The sequence below is a fragment of the Orbicella franksi genome, chromosome 1, assembly GCF_964199315.1.
Source record: "Orbicella franksi chromosome 1, jaOrbFran1.1, whole genome shotgun sequence".
Classification (NCBI taxonomy): Eukaryota; Metazoa; Cnidaria; class Anthozoa; order Scleractinia; family Merulinidae; genus Orbicella; species Orbicella franksi.
Window position 1 is genome coordinate 26,627,440 of NC_138145.1, and position 27,672 is coordinate 26,655,111.

A 27,672-nucleotide genomic window follows, 5' to 3' on the forward strand; every position below is an offset into this window, starting at 1 on the left:
GGTTTTATGATAGCGCGACGCTAGCACGGCAGTGGTTCTAAACGCCAATTTGGTTAGTTCTGTTTTCATCTAGTTGTATTTCTTCTTCGCACCGAAAGCCCTAATTTTCGGAAAGGAATTTGGTTCAGCACGACGTTGGCTCGACGCTTAGAAGAGGCCTAACAAGTGCCGAGGAGCTCAGCCTCACTTTCATGTCGTCTTACGTGAACAAAACCTATTCAAATGTAGTTTAATTCACGTGAACAAAAAATATCATGTAGTTCACTTGTTGTAGTCATTTTTCTCAACAACTCGAGAAAAAGAAATATGCTTTTAATGCTTATTTGAAGACAACAAACGACCAGCCTCGCTTTCGTGCAGTGTTGATCACGTGATCAGTATTTACTACTTAAGTCTATGAATGTGTATTAGATAGACTATATTAAAGATTCCTGGTAATTTTGTGGAAATTTATTGTAGTTAATTGTATTTACACGCCATTTTATGTTCGAGCCTCGATTCCATGTTGAGCCATATGAGTCTAAAAATAGACCCCCCATAGCAGCCGCCGGTTCAGGTTACAAAATTGCCGACAACAGTTTTTGTGTTCCTTAGGGTCCCCTTAAAACATCTGGGTAGGTGGTTTGCTTTCACCATAAAAATCCCACGGGATTACATATGCTCCCTGACTATTTTGTCCATGGAACGTGTAGAGGGTCTAGACTAAGGGGGCAGGGGCTGCTGAATATTAATCTAAGTTTCATGTTCTGTAATTCCCAGCTATGAGTTGAAATTTCACCCATTATCAGAAAATAACTTGCATATCTCAGATCTTAGATACCTATCAGCCAAAAACGCGTCATTTTTCAGTTGACAGTTAAAATCTAAATTTATTCTCATGATCATAGTCCGTTAAAAAAGTTACGTCGAGTTTGCGCATCTTGAAAACTTAAGCCTAAATTTTTCAAGTTCGTCGTCTGTAATCTGAGTTAATCTTCTCCATCCTTAACCATCCTTGTTCCTTTATGGTTTATTATTATCTCTTTGGTGTTTTTCTATCTTGATAAACTATCATTTTCAGGTTTTCTTCAATTTAAAAGTAATTTTGTACCTGGTCAAAATAACTCAAAATACCTTGACTTAGCTCCTTTAAACTCCTTCCTGACCTTATTTAAACGATATTTTAACGAACATTATTAACGGTTATTTTACCTCTGCCGACTCATCATAGTTGACAGTGTACTCGTACAGTGCCTACAAAAAGAAAATTAATTGGTTAACCATCACATCTGGTTTAACTAAAGTGATTTTTTTTTGCTAGAAAAAGGTTCTTTTTCAATGTATTCGTCTCTATGGTCTAAATTAACAAAAAAAAAATCGACATCGACAGCTGGACAGTGGCATATACAGATACACAGACAGTCAGATATACACAGACAGACAAATATACAGAGAGGGAGATAGGAGGACAAATGGTGTAAAACAATATAAAAACCCACTGGAGATCACAAGCAGCAAGTTACGAACAATTAGTGATATCTCGGTACGCATTCTGATAAAAAGCAGGCAAAACTTGCTTGTCACAACGAGCTAAAACTGAATCGGCAGCAGTTGACATAGAGACAAAAATGGCGCCAGCAAAACACGAAAAGTTAACGAAACAAAAAGAAACCTCATACCAGTGGCTGTCACGTACCTGGTAGATAAAGTTGTAGTGGTCCAAGGTACAAACAATGCCATGTCGGTCACGACGGAGGTTTTTGGACAGCTCAAATACATCAACAACTGATGTTTTACTTTCCTCGTGGCTTTTTATACCAATATCCACAGCGATATACACGCCACTGAAACCAAGACCATCACTGAAACAGAAAGAGGCGAACCACCTGCGTTAAATATTACTAAATGGCTGACCATTGATGAGAAAAAATATTAGCTTATTTTTCGACGATTATGTTGTTATCGCCCAAAACGTCTGCATTCGGACAGGTGACCAAGCTATCCCAAGTCTGTAGCAGGAAGCAGCTAGGGTAAGTATTTCCACTCCCTCCTGAATGAAATCTTGTTCATCGCAGACTACATGCCCCCCCCCCCCCCGGTAAATTGACCTGCACCCTTTTATTCCCCCGTGTGAAGAGAGAACCATGAGAATTAACTCGTCGACCTGCGTGGGGCCTCGAACCCAGTCCACTTGATTAGGAGTCCAACAACCACCGCGCCCCCCAACCCAGCTGAACTAAACACTCTGAACACTTACAAGCTAAGTCAACTCATGAGACACATCAAGCATTATCTCAAACATTTCTAACCTGCAGTGTACAATGGTCGGAGCCTTGGTGTCGCCATGTTTCTTCCTTGCTTCTCTCGTGGCCGTCACGAAACCAACAAACAGGGCCACGTTGGGCATGGCGCGCTCTTTCCACGATGTGAATCTCATGTGCGAGACTTCGCGCGAGGATGAAGGCTTCTGCGTTTAAAGAATAGTATGTTTTATTGAGTTATTTACTTAGTACGGTACCACGTTGATTTGACGTCCTTCATACTGAGTACAAAGATGATTATTAGAGGCTGTCTTTTATCTATTTTCCTGAGTCTTTTTTGTTAGCCAATGAATGTTTTATTCCGATAATTTTGAGAGACGTTCTCTTGGCCTATCGGTAAAGGAAAACGTTTCAGGGTAAACTGAAGCGACGTATGCAGGTAACTGCATTTTTAGGAATTAATGAAGAGTCATCAACTGATTTATTTGGCTCAAATCTTTCTTCAACACAGGTATATCTCTTTTACCCCAGTTTTCCACACAACCCGGATCACACTTTACACGTCACACGCCACATGTGCGTCACATATCGTCATATACATGACATGTTAAGCCTCTCTGTATGACGCAATACCAAGGATGTCACCTGCACGCCAAATGACGTCACAAGGGGTAAACCGAATAAGATGAAAACGAAACAAGGAAACTATCAGAATATAATCACCTTGCTGTCTGCAATGTTTAAAGTGGTCAGCGTGTAGTCTGCTTTCTTCACAATTTCTTTGACTGTAACATCGATGCCACCAAAATTCTTCGTGTTCCCTTCTCCTCTCGGCAAATAATCCATAAACTCAGTCTGGTAAGAAAGCAAAAAACAAACGGGAAAATATTTACAAATTGTTCAGTAATTTGGTTTTAAAGTCAAAGTGGATTTTCCGGAAAGTCGATAACTGTAAACTCCTGTACATGGAATAGAATTTTCTTATAAATCATAGAGAAGAGAGGGTATTAAATTAACTGCACTGAATTGTTGAGTGCTACGATTCAAATTTATACTGTAATTTGCTAAATGTCTACTCAAATCAAACGAAAGCCCTAATAAAATAACACTACACCACGCAGATTTGAATGGATAACACTGTAAGATAATAGGGGAAGTTGCTTGCGAGCTCCCTAGCATACTTAACAACGAGCAGTTATTTAAAAATATCCTAATAATTTACTTCGTTATCCCCACTATCGAACAAGGAGACAGTTACAGCATATTGAAAGCAAAATGTAGAATACCGGTTTCTCTTTCTCTTCCTCGTTCACCATGATAACCAGGTTGGACTTTTGTTCCCAGACCATTTGCCACAAATCTTCCGCGGTCTCGTGCAGAGGATGTTGGGTAGCAATGTAACACGCCTGACCTTTGTGATCCTTTCAATGCAAGAAAGCATGGCGTCACTGATTTATTATTTACAAATAAAAACATTTTAAAAGCACTCTGGGTAACGATATTTACCCTGATCCAGTTAGCATTGATGTAATCCGGATTTGAGGATAATTTTACTCGGGTCTTTGGAGCTAAAATGAAAGTGAATCTCAAATGTTATTTTTTCGCAAACAAAGTCTTGCTTTATTAAATGCTAAAACGATAACCAACCGAGGAATGTTTACCTGGTAATACATCCGGGGACCTGTTTTTACTCTGAGTGTTTGCAGGATATTTCACTTCCTCTTCCGGTACGTCTTTGCTGAGGTTCTGGAAAAAGATACAGGTCCGCAATGCGTTAATGCATAGGCTGGTAACCAGGTCTTGAACGGATAATTATTTTTTAAAAGTTATGATGATGAAAACATCGGTTGAGTCGGGTACTCTTACCCGATATTTTCAGATTCGTTTTGAGGAGAAATACAATCTATGAACATAAATCTTACAGCTCTTAAACCAGTGTGACATATATAAATAGTGCATGCAAACTTATTTAAGTATGTTTGTATGAATAACTTTTTTCTAACCTTGAATTCAGCCTCTTTCTTCTTTTCGTTCCTGTTTCTAAGCGCCAAAGCCACAATACCCACAGTTCCGGTCTTGTGTGTCAGCGGTATATCCTCATCATCGATGATCGAATATGCTGACGAACGTCTCCTCCCGCGGTCTTTCAGGTCAGCGTCAATGTGTCGCAAACCAGCAGGGCTGGATTGCTTAGAACCATCTCCTTGTCCCTGATACAAGAAAATAGCAGTTACGTATGCCTCTGAAAAACTGAGATAGTTAACCTTGGCGATGAATGTTCCTGATACGCTTAAAATATTTAGAGGTTTAAAAGGTGCTCCGTTAGAGATACTATAGAGGGTACTCCTTGCTTCGTTAACAGTATTGAGCTTCAACGGAAGTAGTCCTCAGTTTCACTGTAATCAAAACAACCTCTCTGTAAACCTAAACATTGCATTGAATTGAAGTGTCAAAGCTGTCTGACCTTCACGCAGTTAAGCTGGGACTAAAATTATTGGAACATAACCTACTGAAACCTAGTTTTAAGTAACATTTTGTCAACTACAAACTGTGCTTCTCACGTGAGATTTAAGTTTGTTTTAGTTGCTCAAATGAAACACAAACCGCTGCAGATTGTCATGTAGCCAATAGAAATGGTCCATAGCACTCGGGAGGGGCAGCAAACATTAAGAGCTACCATATTTCATTACAACAAAGATATTCTTCATCTCTACATATACACTTCACGTTTATTTCAAAGTTCATCCTTTTACAAGTCGCGCCGCGTACATACCTCGCCACCGACACTTGCCGATTCCCTACGAGAGCCTCCGGAACCTGACGAAGCAGTATCGGACGCTTGGCCACCTTGGAGCTTGTTGGTGACGTCGCCAGTTTTGTTGGCATCAGGAGCAGGGCTTGTTACAATGACAGGCGTTGGGCTCACATGCGTGTTGGAATTGCGTTCGTTAAGTTCTCTGTCGTCCTCTCTCAACCCATATGCTTGGTTCTCGTAGGACACAGCGTTGTCATTTCCATTGTTATCAACGTTTGTACCCTACAATTGACATCAGAAGACACAACATATGTGACACAATTGATTGTGGCTATATTTATTTTTTGAGGGCAAAGATGCTGCTGGACAATTCAGAAAAAATAATAATGTCTTCTTTCATAGTTCTGTCTTTATTTCACTTATCCTCATCGTCCCGGCTGGGACATAAGGCCATCTTTATTTGGTTCAGATAAAACGTGTCCGTCTTAATCTCGAAAAACAATCAGAGCGAAAGTCTGTCATGTTCGAGCGCTCTTATCAATATGACACGTGACACTAGCAGGTCTCAAATCTGACTGATACCTTTCTTTCACAAGACATCTTTGTTTCTAATTAATAACTCACCTTTCCTTTTTGCTCTTTATCGTTGCCATCCGTGTCGTCTTTCTTTTTTCGTTTTTTCTCTTTCTTTTCTTTGATCTTGTCGTCCTCGTCTCCTTTGTTGCGTTTTTTCTTTCTTCTTTCAGCGCCATTCTCTTCGACATGTACCTCGTGTATCTTTTGAGATTCTTCGTATTTTCGCCGTCTTCGTCTTTTTCCACCGCAGCAGAACAGCTTCAATAATCAAGGTAGACAAATGATTGGAAAGAAAACAACCATTGGGATCAGAAAAGTAAAGTCTCTTTCGAGTTACCACATATAATAATAATCACACTGTATTTAAGTGTCGATGTATTTAGCACTAATGTGCTAATTGGCGACACTAAATAAATAAACAAATATTTCAAATATAACATAAACTATTAAGAATCCCAACTATTTGTCCACTCAACATAAAACAAAAAATCGCAGTATCCCTTATAAAAATGTCTGTTAGTCCATCGTTGGTTCGTTGGTTGGTTCGTTCCTTAGTTCGTTCTTCTGTTGTTTGGTTGGTTGCATTGGTTGGTTTGTTCTTTGGTTCTTTAGTTCGTTCTTTCGTTCGTTTGCATTGTTTGCCGGATGCGTGCTCCGGGCGTCGTTTCGTTGGTTGGTTCCTCAGTCTCTCTTTCAAAGACTTGGTTGTTTAGATTTTTTTCTCTCCTTGTCACATGTATCCTTGCCATACACTTTTCTAATTTGCGATTTCCTATTCTTTGTAACTATTATTCCTTTTTCGAGGGTCTGAATAAATAGGTGTTAGTTCTTGTGCGATTCTTGTCGTTTATCAGTTGTCAGTATCTATCTTGAGAAAATAAACATTTACCATTGAAAGCTACGGCTGTTGCCTGTCAATTTTTAGTAAGGCCTTGCTGGATCTTATTGCAATCAAGACAAAATTCTTCTGTTAAAATTTTAGGTTATTTGTCAGTTATAAGCTAGCCTCGTCCATCTCTCATCTACTGTTACAGGGAAGGAAACTTTTTATAACTGTAAATCCTACTTACACAACAGCATGCCAGTGTCAATAGAAGAAGACCAACAGCGCCCGCGATTGCAATAAGAATAATAGCCCAGGTTGAGAGGTCACCATTATCATATTCAGTCTTGTATTTGGTTGAATCTTCCCCGGCCAGATCAACATGGATAACCTAAAAAATTAAAGTCGAACGAGAAGATAATCTACTTGATAAAGACGTGCTTGTGTGTTCAATACATCAAAGATATCCTCGACTTAGCTTTTAAAATTCAAAGACGTTTAGTTAAACAGACCACCAACGTTGTCTATCGTGGTTTATTGAATCGAAATCTTAAATTACCGATTTCCACTCTTAATAATAATAATAATAATAATAATAATATTTATAGTGCGCAAATTTCATAAAGTGTTCAAATACGCATGACAAGATTAAAAACGAATAAAGAGGCTAAAAAGCTAAAATTACAATTAAAAGTAAACTTACAATAATAAAAACAACTATGATAAAAATGCATGACGGAAAAGGTGAGTTTTTAGCTTGGCTTCAAAAGTACTAACAGTGCTGGCGCTTCTTATGTCAAATGGTGGCGCATTCCAAAGTTTCGGTGCAGCACAGGTAAAAGAACGGTCACCTAGTGTAGCTCTTCTATCGTTGTGAATTATCTTTACTTTTTTGTGAGATCTGGTTTCACTTATTTGACCAATTCAGTTGGTATAAATTAGAGAAATAAGCAAAAAGCAATTAAAATTAATATTTACCTTTCCTTCGAATTCTGGTCCAAGTGCTTTAGTATTTCCGTTTTCCAGGAACATTTTTAACAGTTTGTAAGCCTTTAGGGTAAGACACTTATGCAACTTCTTCGAGCCAGACTTGGAAACGTAAAACCAGACTTCTGCCTGTTCATCTTTTTTACTTGGGTCGGCGCAGTTCTTCTCTACGTTGATGGAAATTATCCTGTCTGAAGATACCCTGGTGCCATTTTTGTCGTACAAGCTCCACGCAATCTTTTGCTTTAGAGTGTGCTCCAGTTTAGAGCAAAACTCGCCCCATGTGATTCCTAACTTCACCTTGACGTATAGGTTAGGTTTCTGCTCTATGGGAGGGGTACCTGAGGAGCCTGGCTCTTTCGTAGGGTCGGTCTTGCTAGTTGTCGTATCGGTTGGTTTCGGCGGTTTTGGCGGCTTCGGACACACGAAATGGTCGTAATCTCCGACGGCGTATTCGGGCGACGTGGGTGTAAGAGTGACAATCTTCACTCCGCCGTCGTAAACAGGTCTGTTTCCGCCACACTTGTACAAGTATTTATTGAACTGACCACGAGAATCAGGAGCGGCTGGTCTTACATACACCAAAAACCATGCTTGCACCATTCGTTGCTTTTTATAGTAACTTCCATTAACACATACCCACTCTTGCAACTCGGCTTTGATAAAATGTTCGTACTTTTTTAAACGGTTTATGTAAACCACCGTAAGATTAGTTGCCTCTTGCGGTTCAGAATCACAGTCAGTCATATTAAGTCGGATCCGAATGCGAAACTCTTTCTGTGTTAGTGTGTTAGGGTTTATGTAAGCTTTGAAGGTTTTCACCACTGTTGTATTCCCGATTTTTCCTCGATTAACATTTTCTTTCAGTGGCTTCATTGCTTCATTGGGCTGATCTGGAGCGCCTGTCTTCATCCCTACCTTAACAATTGCTGTTCTGTTGTCCTTCATCAACTCTACCGTGACATATCTGTAGTCAGTGTCATTCTCGAAAATTCTTTTGATGGCCTTCTCCAGCTCCTTGATAGTCTTGCTCCTATTTTGAGAAGATGTGGTCAGGTTAAAAGAAACATAAAACTGCTTCTCTCCTGGAATGTACGCCTGCCACTCAGTAATTACAGTCAAATTTCCCAGTTCACCCTCATTCACTTTCGCTTGAAGACCTTGAAGCTGCTTGTTTGGATTTTCTGTGGATGGTTTCTCCACTTGAACCCGAACTGTTACTATGGTAACGTTTTCTGGGTCTGGGCATGTGACTTTTTGAAGTGTTACTGTTTCGTTACCGGGCAACGCTTCCTGTACTGCATGGATCAAGCTTTCGCTTTCTTTAAAACCTTTGAGCTCGCGAGTATCATTGCATTCAGCCTTTATCATAAGCACGACATCGAATAAACTTCCAGAGAATAGGGTCTTCGTTACAGGAAAAGAGCCTATCTTTCCACTTGAAGTTTGGTTTCGAAGTATTTCTTTGACACGTGTTTCAGGCTCTTTTGTACTAATTTTCAAAAAGGCTAACACACTCCCAGGTTTCAGCTCGATAACCGTCGCATTCGAGCTGACATTTTTGGCGTCAAGGGTATTTTTAACAGCTTTTGTTATATTAGACTCCAAATCAATGTAGTCCTGGCTTGATTTGTTTAAAAATTCCATTTTCCAAGTGATGTTTACGAATTCCATGATTACATTGAATGAGGTGTAATTGAGAAACTGCGATGGTTCAGTTGGAGTGACAACAGTAGCAGTAGATGCCATAACATTCGTTGAAGGAGTCGGAGATATGGCGTTCACTTCCGAAACCTTTGCAGTTAAAGTGGAACCTGCCATTGACCGTAGAAATGTCGGAGTTATGGGCAACTCAAACTTGACACAGTACACTAAGCAACCATTTTTTAGTATTTTTCTTTTAAGATTTTAAGGAAAACGACCACTTTTTTAAGTTTAAAAGACATGTTTCGAAAGAACTTCTGTCATCTTCAGTTGAATGAATGATTACAAAGCAAGTTGAATAATAAGTAGGCAAAAAATTATCCTTTTAATTTACACCTTTTCACGTTCTGTTGTTACTGTTTGTCTTAATTAGCATTTTTGCCTACTTATTATTCAAGTTGCTTTGTAATCATTCATTCAACTGAAGATGACAGAAGTTCTGTCGAAACATGTCTTTTAAACTTAAAAAAGTGGTCGTTTTCCTTAAAATCTTTACATGTCTGCTGCTATCTAGATTTTTCTTTTACAAATGAAAGGTGCTTAATAGGGTGTTAGGTAGGGTTTACCGGTTAAACCGCTTAATATGATATAATATGTATTAATTCCACGATGTTATGCCACAGTAGGTTTTTCATTTAATCACGTCTGCACATTGTATGGTTGTCAACTAACAGTCGGTCTTTTAAAACTCATGCACTTCAGTCACTGTATTGTTTGTATTTCAAAATGAAGACCTTAAAGACCTTAATGGCTTAAAAAAAGTCTTCATATGGTTGCTTATAACCCCCGTTTTATGTAGTATTTTATAATAAGTCCATATAACATGGCTGATAACTTCTTTTTACAGATTAGTGCGAAGCTCAGAACAGTGTTCTCGTCGAATTGCTTTTTCGTGTCAAACATTTCGTCTGTTTATTTTCAGTTGTTTTGATGGTTTGCCTTGGTTTCTGTTTGCCATTAAGCGGTAAACAATGATTTCTAACAGCACAGTTTCACTTAACATCGTCACGAGATAACTTGAAAAGAACTAAAATTAAGAAAGGGTTTCAAATGAGAGCATAGTGTAGAATTTATAGTGCATGTTATGTTGGACTTACTCTGGGCGTTGACCAAGATGGCGGAGATGGCTAGAAAAAGAACCATCTTCAGCATGAGCCCCAAATAACTCTGTTGTCTTGAAAAAAGGGACATGTTTTACTGCAGAATGTCGAATAACTACAACAGAAAAAAAGAGCATTTGATAATTGAAATTGAACAAGATTGCTTGAACTCAAGAGCATCTGAATTGCAGAGAGAAATCCCAAGATGAGATTTTACTTCGCAACATTGCTGGACAAAAAAAACTTTCAATGTGATTAAGTTTGACTAAGTAAAGTTACGCAACATTTTAATTCAAGAACGAACCGAGTTTACTTTGACAAAATCTCCACACAGCCAAAATCGAAGTTCCCCAGAACTAAATTTTTCGCACTCACCTCTCTGAAACTTCTTCAAGCGAGTCCTACAAAGAGTTTCGTTCCACCCACAAGTTCGCACCGGGTAAAAAGCTGAAGTGCTCGCATTCTTATGTTAGAGCTTTAGTTTACTTTGCTTTAATGTAGACAATATGTGTGCGTAATTCCTACAAATCTTTTGCTTACTCAAGAAAGTTAAGGCATTGTTCCCAATGACAGTTGACTAGTGTCGAACTAGTGTAAAAGCATTATACCAGGTCGAGATCCGGGGGAGGGGGTACTCTATTATATGGGCTATATAGGTATGTGCGGCCCCAAAGGGTAGGGTTTTTCAGCTGTTTTGGTCATAAATAGGGTATCGATTTTGGCCATTTTGATTATAAATAGGGTATGGTTTTAGCACTCTAGTCTTGAATTGGGTATGTTTCTTAGAAGAAGCTACTTTCTCATCAGTATCAATAAGACCGTCAACAAAAGCCCTTGATAACTTATGTTTGGAGCAACTGTGTCAGCCGCAGCCGTGACGGTCATAAACAGGCCATCGAATTTTTGGTGAGGTCATAAATAGGGTAGCAAAAACGCAGATTTTGATCACAAATAGGGTGAGGGTTTTGGGAAGTGGGCTGCACACCCCCACCCAACTTTTCTGGAAGTCCCCCCCTCCTCCCCGGGGCCGAGATCTTTCTGTCGTAACTACAGGAGTCGAAATTGAAATGACTTTTTTCATTCCGAGACGTACAAAACTGTCCACTCGTTCAATATGGCTTAGTTACTAAGGCTAAATTTTCGAAAGAAAGAATAGCTCGACTCAACGATCTTGAAATATTTTATGCTTAGCAACCTTGAAAGGTTTTCGCCTTGTTGTTCGATAAGGGTGCAGGCTCAAGCAGGTTTCCCCATAGCGATCAAAATTGCAATCCTCCCTTAACCGAGATTTATTATAGAAGCATTTTTTAAACGTTCCATTAAATGTGAAACACTCTGATCGGTTTTTGGCAACAAATTCATGTTCAAAGCTAAATCGTTTAAACTTATACAATGATGACAAAAACGGGCAGAACTATGATCAGCCGCTCTAATGGATGCTCCGTGTCAATATTTGCATAACAGGGGACTCGGACACTTTATCAGCAATGAAAATTAATGTACTGTTATTTACCTGTGTTCCTGTGTCTTTTTGAGTCGTTTAGAGGGGATTCGAATGAAGTGAAGGTGGTTTACATTTCCAAATATTTTCTCGTCTGCTGCTTTGTAATTATGTCGCTCCGACTACGTCTCAAGTTTCGAGTAACGTCTTTAACTATTAATTCTCATCGAGAGTTTCTCAGTACTCATAATAACCTGAGTATCAGGCCTTTCTTAGCAATAGGGTAGGGGTAGGGGTAACGGCCGTGCGTTTCTCTAGCCTGCAGAACAGGCGGTTTAGCGGGCTCTAGCGCGATACACGAGCGCGCGCGCGAAGCGCGAGAACGAGCGCGAAGCGTTCTCCTTCTCCGATGAGAGTTAACAGGTAACGACGTTACTCGAAACTTGAGACGTAATCGGAGTGTCATAATTACAAAGCGGCAGACGGAAATGTAAACCACCTTCGCTTCATTCAAATTCCTTCTAAGCGACTCAAAAAGACAGGAATCCAGGTAAATAACAGTACATTAAGTTTTATTGCTGATAAAACGTTCGGGACCCCTATGTTTGCATCGTCTTTTTGAAAAAAACCGCTGGGAAAATTGTTGAGCTCGTGACCTTTGAAATCTTGACAACAATAGCAGTGGGGGAGGGGTGGTTGAAGGGGCTATTAAGGAATATTTTTGTTAGTAACGCTTACCTGACTACTTCTAATTTGTTATAGCAACATCGTAGTGACGCTTGACTTCAATTCGAGTTCGGTGCGTTTCTCTCCATGGCAATAACTCGCCTAAGAATTGTTCATGTTTGCTTTACAGTCACCGATTCATTCAATTTTTTTTTTACCTCACATAAGGTATTAACATAAAAACCGTGAGTGGTCTGCAGTCTGCATACGAAACAAGTGGCCTATTAGGCCAGCGATTATCTCCGGTTTCTGTAGCATGGAGCTAAGCAACTAGGAGTATTTCTATTCCCCTCTGGATGGGATGCTAGCCCGAGGGGGGGGGGGGGCGTACTGCCATATACGGACTATATAGGTATGTTCCGCTGTGAAGGGTATGGTTTTCAAGCAGTTTACCCTAGCATAGGGTATATAAACCAGAGCGTTTGGGTCTAAAATAGGGCATCATTTTTCACGAAACTGACCAGTTGGTTGAAGATTTTATCTAAACTAAGGAAACCAGGAATTGCCACTCAAAAATATAAAAAAATGAAATCGGCAAGTTTAAATTTTTGTAACTCAGCCTCAACATCGTCGATAGATGACTACCATCAAACAATACTGGATATTATTAACTGTCAATAATCGGGATTCAGACGGAAATCGGTGGTTTTAATACTGGTTACTCTAGTATAGGGTAGCAAAATTCAGCTGAACTAGCTCTAGTATAGGCTAAGGGTTCCAGGGTCCTAGCGGCACATCCGAGAAATTCCTACAGTATCCACCCCCCGGGGATGCTAGCCATCACAGGGGTACTCCCAGCATTAAATTCGCCAGTAACCATTCATAGACCTGGTTGGAGAGAGGCACTGTGAGAGTAAAGTGTCTTGCCCGAGAACACAACACAATGTCCCCGGCCAGAGCTCGCAGCCGGACCACTCGATCCGAGCGATGCAAAATCAACAAGAGCTCTAACAACTGCTAATACTACTTAACAGTTAGACGACTTAGTTTGAATTTCTGTCAACGACTCAGTTGACAGTTGACTTGGAGCTGATGGCAGTCGGGAATTTCATACAGGAATCTCATACTGCTTACAAGGATCGTTCTTATACCCTAGAGAAAATAGGAACACATTCTTTTCACATTTTGAGTTTAGTTTAGGTGAAACTTCGAAGAACATCGACCGTAAAAGGTACCAGAAATCATTCCTGGGTGCGTGGTTTATCCATAAGAGGAACTGACCGATTCCGAACCGAGTGACACAGAAGGGCTAGATCCATTCGAAGATCCATACCCAAGGCAAAAACGACATGTCAATGTTTTTTTGACAACTAGATCTACTTTCTATTTATTGGCAGCTTAAACTATAAAATGTTCAACTGTGAAAACTTGATAAGGGAATGCCTTAGAGTACAATTACACGACTGACAATCCCCTAAGGGTACGGCAAGCTTCCCCGGCACCACGAATTTCCCTCCCGCTCCCGCCCCCGATCACATTTGGCAATATAAGGGTTAATTTCTTAACGTATTTTTTGTGTCTCATTTGATCATACTGATGGCAGCTCTTATCTATATGGACATGGAATAAATCTAAAAGGACCAAAACCTATTCATCTTATTCGACACTTTTTCGACTTTTATTGCCATTAAATTCAAAATATGCATTATTGATAACACTCATTATCACAATCAAACAATTTTACACGTCTCGTTATTGTAACATGCATGGCTTCAGCAAAATTAATCTTGTAATCTACTGTTTATACATGACTGCCATCTAGACTAAAATGTTCTTTCTAATTATTTTTCAGCTTTTTTTATTGAAATAGCTTCATATTTTCATTTCTACAATTCCTTGAAGAACACATAAATTACGATTTACACTACGATTCCCGATTATCTAAAAGCTATCTAAATATCAGCAACACCATTCTTCATTTAATGGTCCATATGGTTACACTTCTTGTAACCTGAAATCCACTTCTTTACCAGAAAGAGAAAAAATCTGGTCTAAAAAATCCATCCTAGTAAAAGAACAACCCTACACTGCATAAAATGCTTGTTGGTGGTGCTGAGATTTTTATTTATCATTTGGGAATATATCCTACTTTAGCAAAGCGATAAATTGTGAAACTCATATCGCTCAAAATCGCCTCCGCCTGAACCATGAACACCTCTTGTGAAACTTTGAGACGGAATTGATCTAGCATAAAGAAAATATTTTTGAAGGTTTTGTCCACCTTACTTTCATAAGGTATGTCCTATCTGGATGTTATAGACACTTACTGCAAATGATCAAAGCTGTAACAAGAATTTACGAATCTGATTGGCTATCAGCAGACTGGATTTTGGTCGAATCGAAACACGACCGTGTACGTGTCATCGTACTGAGAATTAAAAAAAAATCGGGCTCCATACGCTCTCGTCTGATTTTGTTAATCTCTCGTATGATTGAAGATCGAATTGGGCTCCACTCGGTCCTATTACTATAACAAATTGCACTCCACTTGTTCTTTTAACTAATTCCATCGCTATATATAAATAAAAATGTCCTGATGATAAATCGTTGCATCCAGGATCTCAAAGGCGTCTTATTACTGAAACAAAAACAAAAAAAGATAACAAGTAAGAGGAAAGTTTCTGTCCCTTTCGTCTCTTTAGTAGTTTCCTGAACAAGCCTTTAAGGAGGCAGCCGATGGAAAAGAGGCATATTTTGTCATAATTATTAGAATCATGGAAAAGAGTAAAGACGGTGAATAAACTTCCCTTGTTGAAAAAAAACAAAAAAAACAATTTGTACATTGATCCGTTTGTTTCCTGGTCTATATCAAGCTCAACTCAACGCTCAACGTTCTCCTTGACCAGCGGTCGACCATCAAGAGGTACCCTCTCCTGTACCGCTTGCACGAAAAAAAAACTGCTTCTTTAGCCATTGTTAGGTAAAGAAACTTGAATTTTCGTGATAATTACGACATTTTCATTTCTAAAAAATATAGCTACTGGAGCCAAAAGCTTTTAAACTTCTGCTTTTTTCCAAATCTGTTGAAATCCCCCGAGTTTTCTGGTACCGTGGAGAAAACAATTTTCAGTATCATGAATTTTTTTTTTATTGCGCAGCCTCTGTATTTGTAATTCCACAACCGAATTGAGTACCCAACGCTCACACTCTCACATGATATGGTGTGTGCAAGTGAATATGTATGGATTATTGACCAAGTGTGAGGTCAAGATGGCTGGATATTGGCTAAGTTCTTTTCTTGCGTGTTTATGGACCTCGACTCCGTCTCGGTCCATAAACTCGCAAAAAAAAAAGAAAAAAAAACGAGGCCAATGTCAAGCCATCTTGACCGAACAAGCTTGGTCAATAAAAGATTTATTATATGGCTTTCGGAAAAATTTTTCTTGCACGACACGGCGGGTAGTCCCGAGCGGGCAAGATAGCTCCACTTTGCCCGCTCGGGTAGCCAATCACAGCGCAGGATTTGATTCATCTTGCCCGCTCACTGAGCTAGCCATATAATAAATTAAAGATCATGCATTTGAACTGCGGAGAAAGATATGAAGGCACGACTGATCATCGCAGTTATATACACAACTTAAGCAGTTGTGAAATTAAAGCCTGAAAAAAAAAAAAAAAAAAATTCAGGCCTGAACGGGATTCGAACCCATGATAGGGTGTAATTGGCCCTGACAACTAAAACAGTAGCAAAGATGTTAAACATTACCTCAATAGATTCGTTGTAGTTTACTGTGTATTCATAGAGAGCCTGAAATGATACATCACCAACAATAATATTTAGAACGTTTTATAAACAATTATTAGATGAGGTTTTTTGCGATATCCAGAATAATCAAGGTCGAGGTAGGGGTTAAATGGAAGTTACGTTTTTGCTCCTTCACTAACGGCAAGCAACATAAAGCGCGCGAACTTGACATGATTACACTTAGAAATCATGCACGGCGGTCATACATGACATGATTACTCGTGACCTTGAGTGTGCTTGACATGATTATTGTATAATCTGCAGCTAGATGACGTCAAAGGCGCTGATTTCGAAACTTCACTGTACGCTTTCGACCAATCAGAAAAGAGATAGTGAGTTCAATGTATAATAATCAGAAATATCGGGGCGAACTTTCTGCTATTTTCAAAATGGTGTTAACATGGTGTGACATTCGATGGTTGTAATTTACATCAGGAATATGAGGTCAACACGCAGTCTGTAATCGTACGATACGTGGTAAAAGACACGGAGGGGGGGGGGGGGGGGCACTTCCCAAAGGTGTATGGCCCGAACCTTGAAACCTGTACCCTATCTCAGACCAAAATCTGTAATTTTCCAAACCCTTTTTCAGACCTGAGCGAAATATCCATACCCCATTTCGGACCTCTAAAATTACTACAAGGCTTAATATGTGACCGCAGCTGACCCGAAGTGGCTACCATTTGCGTAAACATTTGAGAAGGACTAAAACTTTGCCAGTGTTCGTGCGAAAAGAAAAAAAAATCCTTTTAAACAAAATACCCAATGCCAAGCCAGAGTGAAAAACACACCCTATAAGTATTTCAGACAAAAATGGTCAAAATCTATACACTTTTTCAGACCAAAACCGGTAAAACACCATACCCTTTGCAGGCTCGAAAACAACTTGAATTCCAGCTTGGCCTTTGGACAAGCAGTTCTCAAATTTTGCTTGTCCTGGGCACGTCTTAGTTTATTTTTTTTCTTATTTAGTTGGCAGACGACTTGTCTGGGCCCATAACCGTTGGGCAAGTAAGACTGAAACGTTAGTTGCACAGCAGGAAAATCTGCTTGTCCGGTCCGACCGGATGGCACTTTTTTCGAGCCTTGCTTTTGAGGCCACACATACCTATAGAGCCAATATAAGGGAGTACCACGTGTGATGCAAACCGTGCTTAAAAGTCCTGATGGACTGCTGGTTAGGGAATTGGATTCTTAAACGAGAAAACCAGGATTGAGTCCTGACCGTAGTTGCTGTACATGATTAGGTCGCGGCTCAGGCACTTCATTGTAGTTCATAGCACCTCTCTCCCCTTACGCATATTTAAAATGGGACGGTCCGGTGAAAGGTTTGAACAACCCAACAAACTACTGGGGTGGTGGGGGAGGGCATTTACCTACTACGGACTAGCATCCCATCCATGTTACTAGCAATACCCCTTGTTATTTCATGTTGAGAAATCGTGAGTTACCGCAAACACAGATGAGCCAATGTGGCTCATGATCTGCCAATTATAACTTACCTGATAGATAAAGTTGTAGTGTTCCAAGGTACAAACAATGCCATGTCGGTCATGACGGAGATTCTTGGACAACTCAAACACATCAACAACTGATGTTTTACTTTCCTCGTGGCTTTTTATACCAATATCCACAGCGATATACACGCCACTGAAACCAAGACCATCACTGAAAGACGAGTGAACGTTGTTCTGTTTAGCGGTCAAATTCACTGAAAACTCTCTCATACTCGTTTTGAGCTTTCTCTAATTACTATGACTGAGGTAAAAATGCGGAGGAAATTCAGAAAACTAGTTTAGGATTACATTTTGCTACGCTGGGCTGACATGAATTCGGTTTCCATTTCTAACCTGCAGTGTACAATGGTCGGAGCCTTGGTGTGGCCATGTTTCTTCCTCGCTTCCCTCGTGGCTGTCACGAAAGCAACAAACAGAGCCACGTTGGGCATGGCGCGCTCCTTCCACGACGTGAATCTCATGTGCGAGACTTCACGCGGGGAGGCTGCATTCTAAAATGCAAATAAAATAACAAGTTTCTAATTAAACTTTGCCAAAGTGAATATTACTCGATATTACAATTTTATGTGTTGATATCATGCGTGCTGATTGGCTGAACGACATGTTTAAACCTTACAAAGATGAGGCAGTATAACGCGTGCTATGAGTGGATGGCTAAATGTTTTGGGTAATTTCAATTGCTAAATATTTTTAAAATCACTTTAATTAGACCGCAAAAAATTGGTGTGCGTCACCTTTCCTTCGACGATGCTCAGAACAGTCAAAAGGTAGTCCGCTTTTTCTGTTATTTGTTTGACTGTAACATTGATGCCACCAAATTGCTTTGAGTTTCCTTGTCCTTTTGGCAGGTAATCCACGAATTCAGCCTTAAGGAGAAACAACAATTAACCGCACGAAAATAAGTGTCTGTTTTCATTTTCCTGTGGCTTAGTCGTTAAGGAGAGTGGTTAAAGGTTTTTTCATATACTGGGAATTAAACAGACTTTTTTGGCGAGTAAGGGGAGGGGTTGGTTAGGGAACCCTATCGAGAATTTTCTAATGACACCTCTCTTGGCAGCCATTCCCTCTCCACCTATAACAGCCAGTCTTACCGGTTTTTCTTTTTCCTCATCGTTCACCATGACAACCGTATGCGCTTTTTGGTCCCAGACCATTCGCCAGAAATCCTCCGTGGTCTCATGCAGAGGATGCTGGGTAGCTATGTAGGATATCTGCCCTTTGTGGTCCTTAAAGTTGAAAGAGAGGCGTTCATGATCAACAAAGGGTAGTGCACGATGCTGAAGTAACCATGGTTTTATTTGCAATACTATCCCTCGCATTTACAATGCAAGTGTGGTCTCTACTTTTATGATATGCATCGTTTGTTCGCGTTTTATATACAGTATACGATTTAGTTCAAAGTCTTAAAGGTAATGTCCTATCCTCAAAATTTAACAGATGTAATTAAAACTTGTAATAATTGGCACTCCCAGCTGCGTCACCGTTCAGTTTGGTGAAACATTTGCAGAAGTATCGTTCCGGGCATGGATACGATTCCCGTTATAGCTTTAGTTTTCTCTAGGCTAACTTTTCAACTTTGCGCTCTAGGAACTTACTGAAATTTCATCTTTCATTTGAATGATTGGTAGATTGATTGATCGATTGATTGATTGATTGATTGATTGGCTGGTTGACTGATTGATTTATATCCTTACCCTGATCCAGTTTGCGTTGATGTAATCGGGAGAAGTGGATAACTTGACTCGAGTTCTGGGAGCTGCACAATAAAAAGTGGCAATGAAGATCAGTCGTACCCAAAACATAACCAAGAATTAACTGAAACGTGTATAGTGTTATCCAAGATAAAGCATAACATTATGGGTGTTATTCTATTTTTCGTCCCTAATCTTTTACGTTTGATTATTCTTAATATGTGTTTTATGCTATATAAATAAGAGTGAGTGGAACAGAAAAATAGAGGTGGCCAAAAGCCGTGAAAATTTCACAACACTCTCTCATTCCATTATTTTCGCATTCGACACAATTCTAAAATGAATAAATAATATAACAAACTTTATTAAGTTTGATCCTCGTTCAATCGTTGCCGGAAAATTTGACGCTGGGATCAATCCCATTTCTTTAGTGTTTGCACCGTACTGTACAAGCTTGACGAAAATGACAACTCTGGTTGCACTGGCATGGGAAAACTTATTTTCTGTGCGCAACACGTCAAACCGCGTCCAACGCGAGGGTTAACACTGAAGGCGAGCGACGGAGTGACCGTTTCTATTATTCTAAGGAAACACAATCGAGGCTCCTTTTCAGATTACTGAGCTGTATAGACAAACCAGACAACTCGGAAAACGGGTTGTTTAAGATAATGGCCAATGTGCGACACATTTATTGTTATCAATGGAGGGCCCACTCACCTGGTAGAACATCCGGGAATCTGTTTTTACTGGCGGTTTCAGGTGGGTACTTGACCGCTTCATTAAGCACGTCTTTGTCTAGGTTCTACATTACAAGGCAAACATGGAACCCAAGCTTATCAATATCTTAATATCCCTAGCTGCTGCAGGCCATATGACCAAGACTTTTTTCAGATAAACGCCTCCTTCGATTTGTTATAGCTAAGATATTGGTGACGCCACCTGTTGTTATTAAGAGGGAGTCCACCAGAATCTCGAGTAACAAGTGGAAGAAAACTTGGTACCAAGATTATTTCCATTACATTGGAAACTTCTGTGAAACTGTTCTAAATATCTTCTCAAAAGAGATCATCATTTCTAACAGCAAAAATTGTCGAAAACAAATGTTGAAGTCGTATGAAACAATTGAAAGTACTGGTGAAATGAAACTGATGATGAAATTCTACCTGTGTTTGCAGAATTTTTCTGAACTTTGAAATTTTTTTCCTCGACTTCCCATAGAAAACTGTTTTTGGTGTTGTCTCAGGCAAATGCAAAAAGGACTGTAATACACTTAAAGTTATTCTAGTACAAGGTTATTGTCTGCTAAAAATTGAAATTGAAATCGGATTTCGTCTTAATGTGCCAACAACAGAACTTTTGGCTGCTAAAACGAAGAGTTCTTTTGTTTTAGTCTCGAAATTTGGACAAAAACGTTTGTAAACATATCTTTCCTATAAAAGGTGTGATAAAATGTAACTAATCAATTGTTGTATAAGTAGATCAGTTAAGAGTTCTCTCTTCTTGAGAATCACTGGTAATGTTTTAATATATACTCACCTTGAATTCTCTCTCTTTTTTCGTTTCATTTTTGTTCCTAATCGCTAGCGCCACAATGCCCACAGTTCCTGTCTTATGAGTCAGCGGTACATCATCATCGATAGATGCGTAATAAACATTCGAACCTCTTCTTTCTCCGCTTTTCGGGCCAGCGTCGGCTTTGATGAGAGAGGCCCCTCTAGGCTTGGATCCACTGTTTGGGCTCTGAATAAAAATTTGTACGAGAAAAAGTGCTAAGTACTTGCTAGTGCGCATGGAACACATGGCTCAAATCTAAGGTTTCATTTAGTTTCCTCACCTCTCCACCTTTACCAGCTCGCCCGGAATTTACATCCGAGGACCCACTGTCTTTACTCTTGCTGTCTGCCCCTGGACTTCTGTCCCCGCTCCTGTCAATACCCCCGTTAGAGACAGGTGCAGTCATCGCGATATACCCTGCACTGTTATTGTTGTCGCTGGTTCCGCTGCTGTTATCCCCACTGCCTGCCTTGTTAAGGGAGGCATAGGTGTGTTCTCCAAGACCATCAGTCTTGTTTAGGGAGCCGTAGGCATTGTTAGATTCGTCAATAACTGCTTTGGGTTTTCTTGTTGGTGATTTGTCTCCTTGGTCCGAGCAGTTTCCTTTTCCGTCGGTGGTATTCTGTGTTGTTTCAGACTGAAAAAGATTTGGTGCACGTTTGTTTAGCATCATCTAAATAAAGGTCACTTATCTAAGATCACTCGGATTATGGTGCAGCAAAAGAACCGACGAATCCTTGCTCAGAGTGGTATCATTGGTTCCTTTGATGCACCAAGATTCGAGTGATCTTGGATCATTTATCCTGATCCAGATCATCTTAAAGGGGCTCAGTCACGGTATTTTGAGTTATTTTGGCCACATACAAAATTACCTTAAAATGGTAGGAAACCTGAAAATAACAGTTTAATAAGATAGAAAAACACCAAAGACATAATGATAAACCATAATGGAACAAGGATGGCTAAGGATGGAGAAGATTGACACGGATTACAAACGACGAATTTGAAAAATTGAGGCTAAACATTTCAATATGCGCAAACCGTGGCTGAGCCCCTTTAAAGAAACGCACCATACAAATGCATTTCGCATGTGCCACTCACTTGTCATTTCTTCAAAAAAAAATTTCCCGTATTATAGGGCTCCACAGTTGTTTTCGCTAGTAAAGGTTTTTTTACATAATGGGTGGTTGTTTTGAATGATTCTTTCTTTTTCTTTTTTTTCACCTCTTAATTGTAAAAGTTAAGTTGGCTGTGACCGCACATAGTATCATTTGCTTAAGCCATAGTTTGCTGCTCGCTTGTTTACCTTATCTTTACTGTCAGATTCGTATCCACCATTCTTAAACCCGTCTTTTTCGCCGTGCTCTCTCATGTGTTTCCCATCATCTTCCTCTGCTTTCTTTATGTCTTTTCCTATGCCGTTTTTCTGTTCTTTATCTTGAGTTGCCCCTGACGCCGGGCCGTTACTATCAACATGAACAACATGTAGCACCTGAGGATGCTCTGTTCCGTATTTTCTCCTTCGTCTGCGCCGTCTCACACCGCAGCAAAACAACTGCAGTGGTAAACATTTTTTGAATCAGTTTTGACGGGTTTCGAAGTACTTTGAACTATGAACTTTCATTTTTTTTTTCTTTTCTTATATAGAGTTACAAGAATTGCTTGTCCCCGCAACTAGAAGTAGCACCATGAATTTAATTAAAAAAACCGCTAATTATTGAAGACAACAGAACACCATAACCTAAGATTAGTAGAATTTTACAAGTATGCTAATGCAAATGCTGCAATCTGATTTTCGGAGCTATCGTACGCTGTCATCCAGAAGTACAAATCTACTAGCGTTTTTTAAAGAATGCCGTTTTCGTATTGGCTACGCTTCCCACTACCTATTCTGTTGTTGATAGTGTGTAGCCTAGTAGTATGCAACTGTTATTGAACTGGCGGCCGCTTCTTTGCGTTTTCGAAGTGTCTGTGAAGAGGATTTAGATAAAGTTCTGAACGACTAGTAGATATATACTAAGAGAATTAGATTATTCGTTCTCGATTTCTATGCTGGTTACGCGCTCGTCACCATCACACGATTGAAATCTCGAGTTCATAATTTAATTGTTAGTGTGTAGTGGAATAATCCACCTATGATCACAGCCTGAGCAGATGACAAGAGATCGCGACAGTGGCTCAGGTTTGATTATGCCAGTTCATTGATTTAGCTTTCCCCTTTTCTGGAGACAAACAAGCGATTCCAGCCGTTCTGAGGTGTAGTTAACAATTGTGTGATCACTACTGGGACAGTTGGTTTTATTTGCTGCAATTCTGTGACAGTTCAAATGGTACGTTCGCGCAAGCGCGGGAAACGAGACTGGCGTGAGTCAAATTACGCCAAAATGATTAGCTGAGGAGACACCTTCTTTCCTATGATTGGCTGGACAGTAAACCAATCATACAGAGCTAAAGAGCTCAGCAAACTCAATAATAATGTCAAAAGTCACATGAAGATTTGAAATTCTAAAAGTATAACAAAGAAGTATAACTCACGCAGCAACATGCTAACAGCATGAGAAACAGGCCCACGGCTCCAGCAATGGCGAGGAGAATAATCAACCAGGAGGGCATCTTATTGTCAGTCTGTTTTTCGTAATTCGCAGCGTCGTTACCAGCCAACTCTACTTGAACAACCTGGAAAAAACCGTAAGCAAAATAAAAATGAGAAAGTACTCACAAATGATTCATGCACACTTGTGGAGCATGATCTTAGCGCGCTTAATTTGTCCACCAAACATTTGTTACTCAACTAAATTTGGTAATTATTGGCGGTTCTTAAACAAACAGATAAACAGTTGAAATATGAATTTAAGGCAAGGCCTCACCCAAAATGGTGAGCTGTGAACTACCAGGGGTAAGCAAGCTGAAAGTTAGAGGATCGAGAGCAAACCGGCAAGATGAATGATCCATCAGCTAAGACAAGTAAATATTTACCCAGAAAGCTTAACGAATAGCGAAAAAGGTGACACGTTAGCCGTACTTGGTTGGCACGGTTTAAATAAAAGCTGCTATCATTATCGAAGTATGAATGCCACAGGCGTTACCTTTTCCTGGAAGTCAGGCCCCAATTGTTTTGTGTTACCATTCTCAAAGAACATCTTAAAGAGTTCATAAACTTTTAAAGTCAGATCCTTGTGCACTTCTTTGGAGCCAGATTTAGAAACATAAAACCACACCACTGCCAGCTCGTCTTTTTTCTCAGGGTCCACGCAGTTTCGCTCTACATTGATATAAACAATCCTGTCAGGGGACACCCTGGTGTCGTTACTGTCACGCACGTTCCATGCTATCCTCTCTTTCAGAGCATCCCTCTTGGAGCAAAACTCGCCCCAGGTTAGTCCGAGCTTCAGCTTGACGTACAACTCCGGCTCGATAGCCAGGGTTGGGAGAATGACTCTGGTTGTCGGTGGTGTCGTCGGTGTCGTTGTTTCTGGTGGATGAGTGGGTTCGGTAGCGTTTGAAGGTTCATCAGTGGTTTTTCCAGTACTGGATAAACTAGCTTCAGTTGTTGGCGGTCTTGTGGTCGAAGGTGAACTTGTGGGTTGCGGCGTGGCTGTGCTCGCGGTGGAAAGCGTGGGTGGTTTAGTGGGAGGCTTAGGCTTAGGACAGACGTAAGTCACCGACACGCCGCCGATTGTAGGGGACCACTGTCCCTTGGTATCGGGTTGTGTTGGTGTCTTGAGCGTTATTCTAATGCCCGCGTTGTAAATATTAATTAGCGTTTTACATTTATAAAATGGCCGAACGAACTGTCCAATGTCATCTTGTGCAGTCGGCTTCAAGTAAATGTAAGCAAAGCCTCGTAGAGTTGTAGAGTTCTGACATTTTATCATTTTGAGCTTGGTTTCCAAGTAAACTTCCTTGATCTTATTGACTTTCATGCTCTCGTCTATAAACTGCCAGAAACCTTGGCTAAGATTCTTGTGGAGTGCCGGATTGTTCGAGTCACTCTCGCAGCTTGAAACGTACTGCACGAAGGTTACTTCGAATATCTTTCTTGTCAAAGACCTCGTATCGACTGTGACTCTGTTCTCTTTCCTAACAACTGTTACGTTTCCAAGTTTTGCCCTGTGAAGATCAGCAGCAAGGGGACTAAGTGCCAGTGAAAGAAACTCGGGCGTTGACGAAGCCATTCCAATCTCGATGATCGCAGTTTTACTGTCAGGCGTGGTGGCGTGTACATACCTAAAATTGTCTTCACTCTTAAATTCGCTTTCGACGAACTGCTCCAGTTGTTTCCCGGTTAGCGCCGTGTCGGCAGTCTCAGTCTGCAGAGTAACGTATACGTAAAACACTTTTTCTCCAGGAGTGTATGATTTCCAATCAGGGACTACTGTGAAGTTGCCAACCCGGCCGGCATCAACTTGACTTCTCAGGCGGCGCAACTCCTTATATGGACTAGACGCTGATGGACCACCTATCTGGACACGTGCTGTTACTATGGTGATGTTGCCCTCTGTAGAACAATCGATGCGCTGAATGTTAGCACCAAGAAATTCGGGATTGGCCGACATCTCATTGCTTAAGGCCTTCTCGAATTCTTCTTTCTGATCAAAGCCCTTGTCCGCGAAAGAGTCGTTACATGCTGATACGACCCTGAGAACAACTTCGAATAGAGTTCCAGAGTAGACTGTCGGATCAACAGAGAAACCGCCAAGCTGTCCATCTTTCATCTCTTCTGTAAGCTTGCTCTTCATGGCCTTTTCATTTGAACTTAACGTCGTTACATTCAGAACAGCAATTACACTTCCTGGTTTGAATTCTACAACTTTAACCGTCGCATCTCCAACCGTCTTGAGAGCATCCGAAACCGCCGTGGTTAGGTTCGTTGCCAAAGCAACAAACGTCGGACTCTGCTTGTCATAGAGATCTTCATGCCAGGTTGTCTGAGACAACTGAATGGAAATCTGAAAAGTCTGAGGCAGACTGGGGCTGGCAGTCGAGGAGGGCCAAACTGACGTCTGGGTGGGTGAGACGCCGCCACTTGGAGAAACCGCTGAGTAAGTTTGAAGGTTGACAGAGGACGCCAAGTATGGCGTCGAGGCTGATGCTACTGTACAGAAAAGGGAAAACAAAACCTTGGTTAGCATGACCTCGCAAACTCGCATTGATGCAAGAGTGGTTTACTAATTGGCTAAACAAGCACCCACAGGTCGGCTTAACTAATTAACTAAACAAACACGAGTTGATCGAAAGAATGCCCTCGGAGCGTGCATGCATATAAAAAAACATTCAATTATTATTTTCATCGATATTGCGTAGTTTTACACTGATAGTTGCCTTAGATGCCCTAGAGAAGAAATAGCGATTCTTCGAACAAGTACACTAAGCCATTGCCGAAAGAAATGCCATCATTTCTGAACATTGTTGACTCGAGAAAGAGACAACCGCACTTGCCAATTGACGCCTGTTTACAACTTACTAAAACAGGTCTGACAACTTTAAAGGGGTCGAGAAGCTGGATTGTTTAACAATTTCGCTAAAAGCAACTTAAAGTAAGCTTTTAAGCTTACTTTAAAATTAGGTCGTCAACTTGAGATGAGAAAAAGGTTGAAAAAATACAGTAAACATGGTCCTTAAGAAAAACGAAAAAGAGCAACAAACTTTAATTAGGAATAAAAAGATTTACCAGACAGAACGATTTCCAGAGGCAAACTACGTTTGTTGGTTTTCGGTTTCAGACTGCATTTAATAGTTTTCTCCGCAATCAGATCTTTACTTGAATATTGCCAGAATCGGCGATTGAAAACGTCGATCTTGAAATTAAGCTAACTTATTTCAGTGGTTAAACGCTTACCGAGTTTTAGTTGAACGAGAAGACCTCAGCGAAATTAGAATTGCAAGAAAAATTTCTAAGGGGTAAACAGAGACAATCATTGTGCAAAGTGGAATACATTTACAAACATCGAAACCGGCACTGGTAAATGATGTCGCATAGATACATTTCACATGTATCCAAAACACTGATACAAAACAAAGTAAATGGCTAAGAGCTAAGAAATTTAGTTTCACTTTCAATTTCATTTTCACTTTGTTACGTCCATCACTTGTTAAAACAACATATCATAATCGCCAATCAGTTCTTCTTAAGGTATTTGGCTAAAAGTTCTGTGAATGTTAGTCGATAATAAAGTCCGGGAGCAGGGAACCAGTTTATCTACTATGCACACAAGTGAATTTTAAAACGGTTTTTCTTTATTGCAGTCTCGCCTAAATCTAAGGATTAATCTTTTCAGTCGAAATTTTTTTCATTTTCCGAAAGACATACTTTTCAGAACAAGCCTGTGCGTGTAGGATTGTATCGTTTTAAAGCCACGTAACAGGACGATATTTGTTTGCATGTTACTATGGTGGGAGTGGTACTTTCGAACAAAACCGTTCGAACTCGATTAGTTAACCCCTCAAGTTTCAAATGTCTCGGTTACACTCTGCTGTATCTCCCGGAGTTAAAAAAAAAAACACAAACAAAAGAAAAAACTTACGCTGTCCTTTGTATACAGCAAGAAAACTTGCGAGAAATGTGAAAAGGATCGCTTTTCCTTTAACTACATCAGGTGCATAACTCTGTAGTCTAGACCCTGGAGGCATCTTTTCCACTAAAAGCAGCAGAGATAAGAACATTTCAGTTAACTTACGAACAAGTCCTCAGTTAAGGACACTTTAAATCGCGATTGAACCAAATCTGCAATTTTCATATTGGTTACGTTTTGCTCTACAAACTGCCCAAAAGTGTCACGTAAACGCAATGAGAGCAATGCAAATTTTCAGTCA

At 40.2% G+C, this 27,672-nt stretch overlaps 2 protein-coding genes across 3 annotated transcripts in view; both read right to left on the reverse strand.

The window, feature by feature from the left end:
- LOC145499877 (uncharacterized) overlaps nucleotides 1-11,660 on the reverse strand; it is an 18,357-nt gene extending 6,697 nt beyond the window's left edge. The window contains exons 1-14 of the mRNA XM_081479404.1: nucleotides 10,561-11,660; nucleotides 10,183-10,300; nucleotides 7,373-9,195; nucleotides 6,642-6,785; nucleotides 5,620-5,829; nucleotides 5,014-5,277; nucleotides 4,244-4,450; nucleotides 3,902-3,986; nucleotides 3,747-3,808; nucleotides 3,527-3,661; nucleotides 2,964-3,095; nucleotides 2,289-2,446; nucleotides 1,676-1,841; nucleotides 1,192-1,233 (exon numbers count right to left, since the gene is read on the reverse strand). Coding sequence (XP_081335530.1) covers nucleotides 1,192-1,233; nucleotides 1,676-1,841; nucleotides 2,289-2,446; nucleotides 2,964-3,095; nucleotides 3,527-3,661; nucleotides 3,747-3,808; nucleotides 3,902-3,986; nucleotides 4,244-4,450; nucleotides 5,014-5,277; nucleotides 5,620-5,829; nucleotides 6,642-6,785; nucleotides 7,373-9,195; nucleotides 10,183-10,276 — 3,522 coding nt within the window. The 5' untranslated portion in view covers nucleotides 10,277-10,300; nucleotides 10,561-11,660. The remainder of the gene's footprint in view (nucleotides 1-1,191; nucleotides 1,234-1,675; nucleotides 1,842-2,288; nucleotides 2,447-2,963; nucleotides 3,096-3,526; nucleotides 3,662-3,746; nucleotides 3,809-3,901; nucleotides 3,987-4,243; nucleotides 4,451-5,013; nucleotides 5,278-5,619; nucleotides 5,830-6,641; nucleotides 6,786-7,372; nucleotides 9,196-10,182; nucleotides 10,301-10,560) is intronic.
- Nucleotides 11,661-14,046: 2,386 nt separating this feature from the next.
- On the reverse strand, nucleotides 14,047-27,522 carry LOC145499631 (uncharacterized). 2 transcript variants are annotated; one of them, XM_081479160.1, is made up of 14 exons: nucleotides 27,384-27,522; nucleotides 23,946-25,954; nucleotides 23,395-23,535; nucleotides 22,166-22,414; nucleotides 21,140-21,496; nucleotides 20,842-21,045; nucleotides 20,023-20,107; nucleotides 19,309-19,370; nucleotides 18,706-18,840; nucleotides 18,349-18,480; nucleotides 17,948-18,105; nucleotides 17,600-17,765; nucleotides 16,059-16,100; nucleotides 14,047-14,930 (listed from the first exon to the last, which is right to left on the reverse strand). In XM_081479160.1, the coding sequence occupies exons 1-14, from the start codon at nucleotides 27,520-27,522 to the stop codon at nucleotides 14,928-14,930; spliced, it is 3,882 nt and encodes a 1,293-aa protein (XP_081335286.1). In that variant the 3' UTR covers nucleotides 14,047-14,927. The 2 variants fall into 2 exon arrangements, with proteins under 2 accessions (XP_081335286.1, XP_081335281.1); XM_081479155.1 differs by lacking the exon at nucleotides 14,047-14,930 and having other exon boundaries at nucleotides 15,666-16,100.
- Nucleotides 27,523-27,672: the final 150 nt, after the last annotated feature.

What these genes read in the sequence shown, in the direction of transcription:
- LOC145499631 (XM_081479155.1), bottom strand. Translation starts at nt 27,522, where the DNA reads ATGTTCTTATCTCTGCTGCTTTTAGTGGAAAAGATGCCTCCAGGGTCT. An exon ending in ATGAGGAAAAAGAAAAACCG is followed by an intron (nt 18,481 to 18,705) that starts GTAAGACTGGCT and finishes TTTCTCCTTAAG; the next exon opens with GCTGAATTCGTGGATTACCT. An exon ending in TGAGCATCGTCGAAGGAAAG is followed by an intron (nt 18,106 to 18,348) that starts GTGACGCACACC and finishes TTTGCATTTTAG; the next exon opens with AATGCAGCCTCCCCGCGTGA.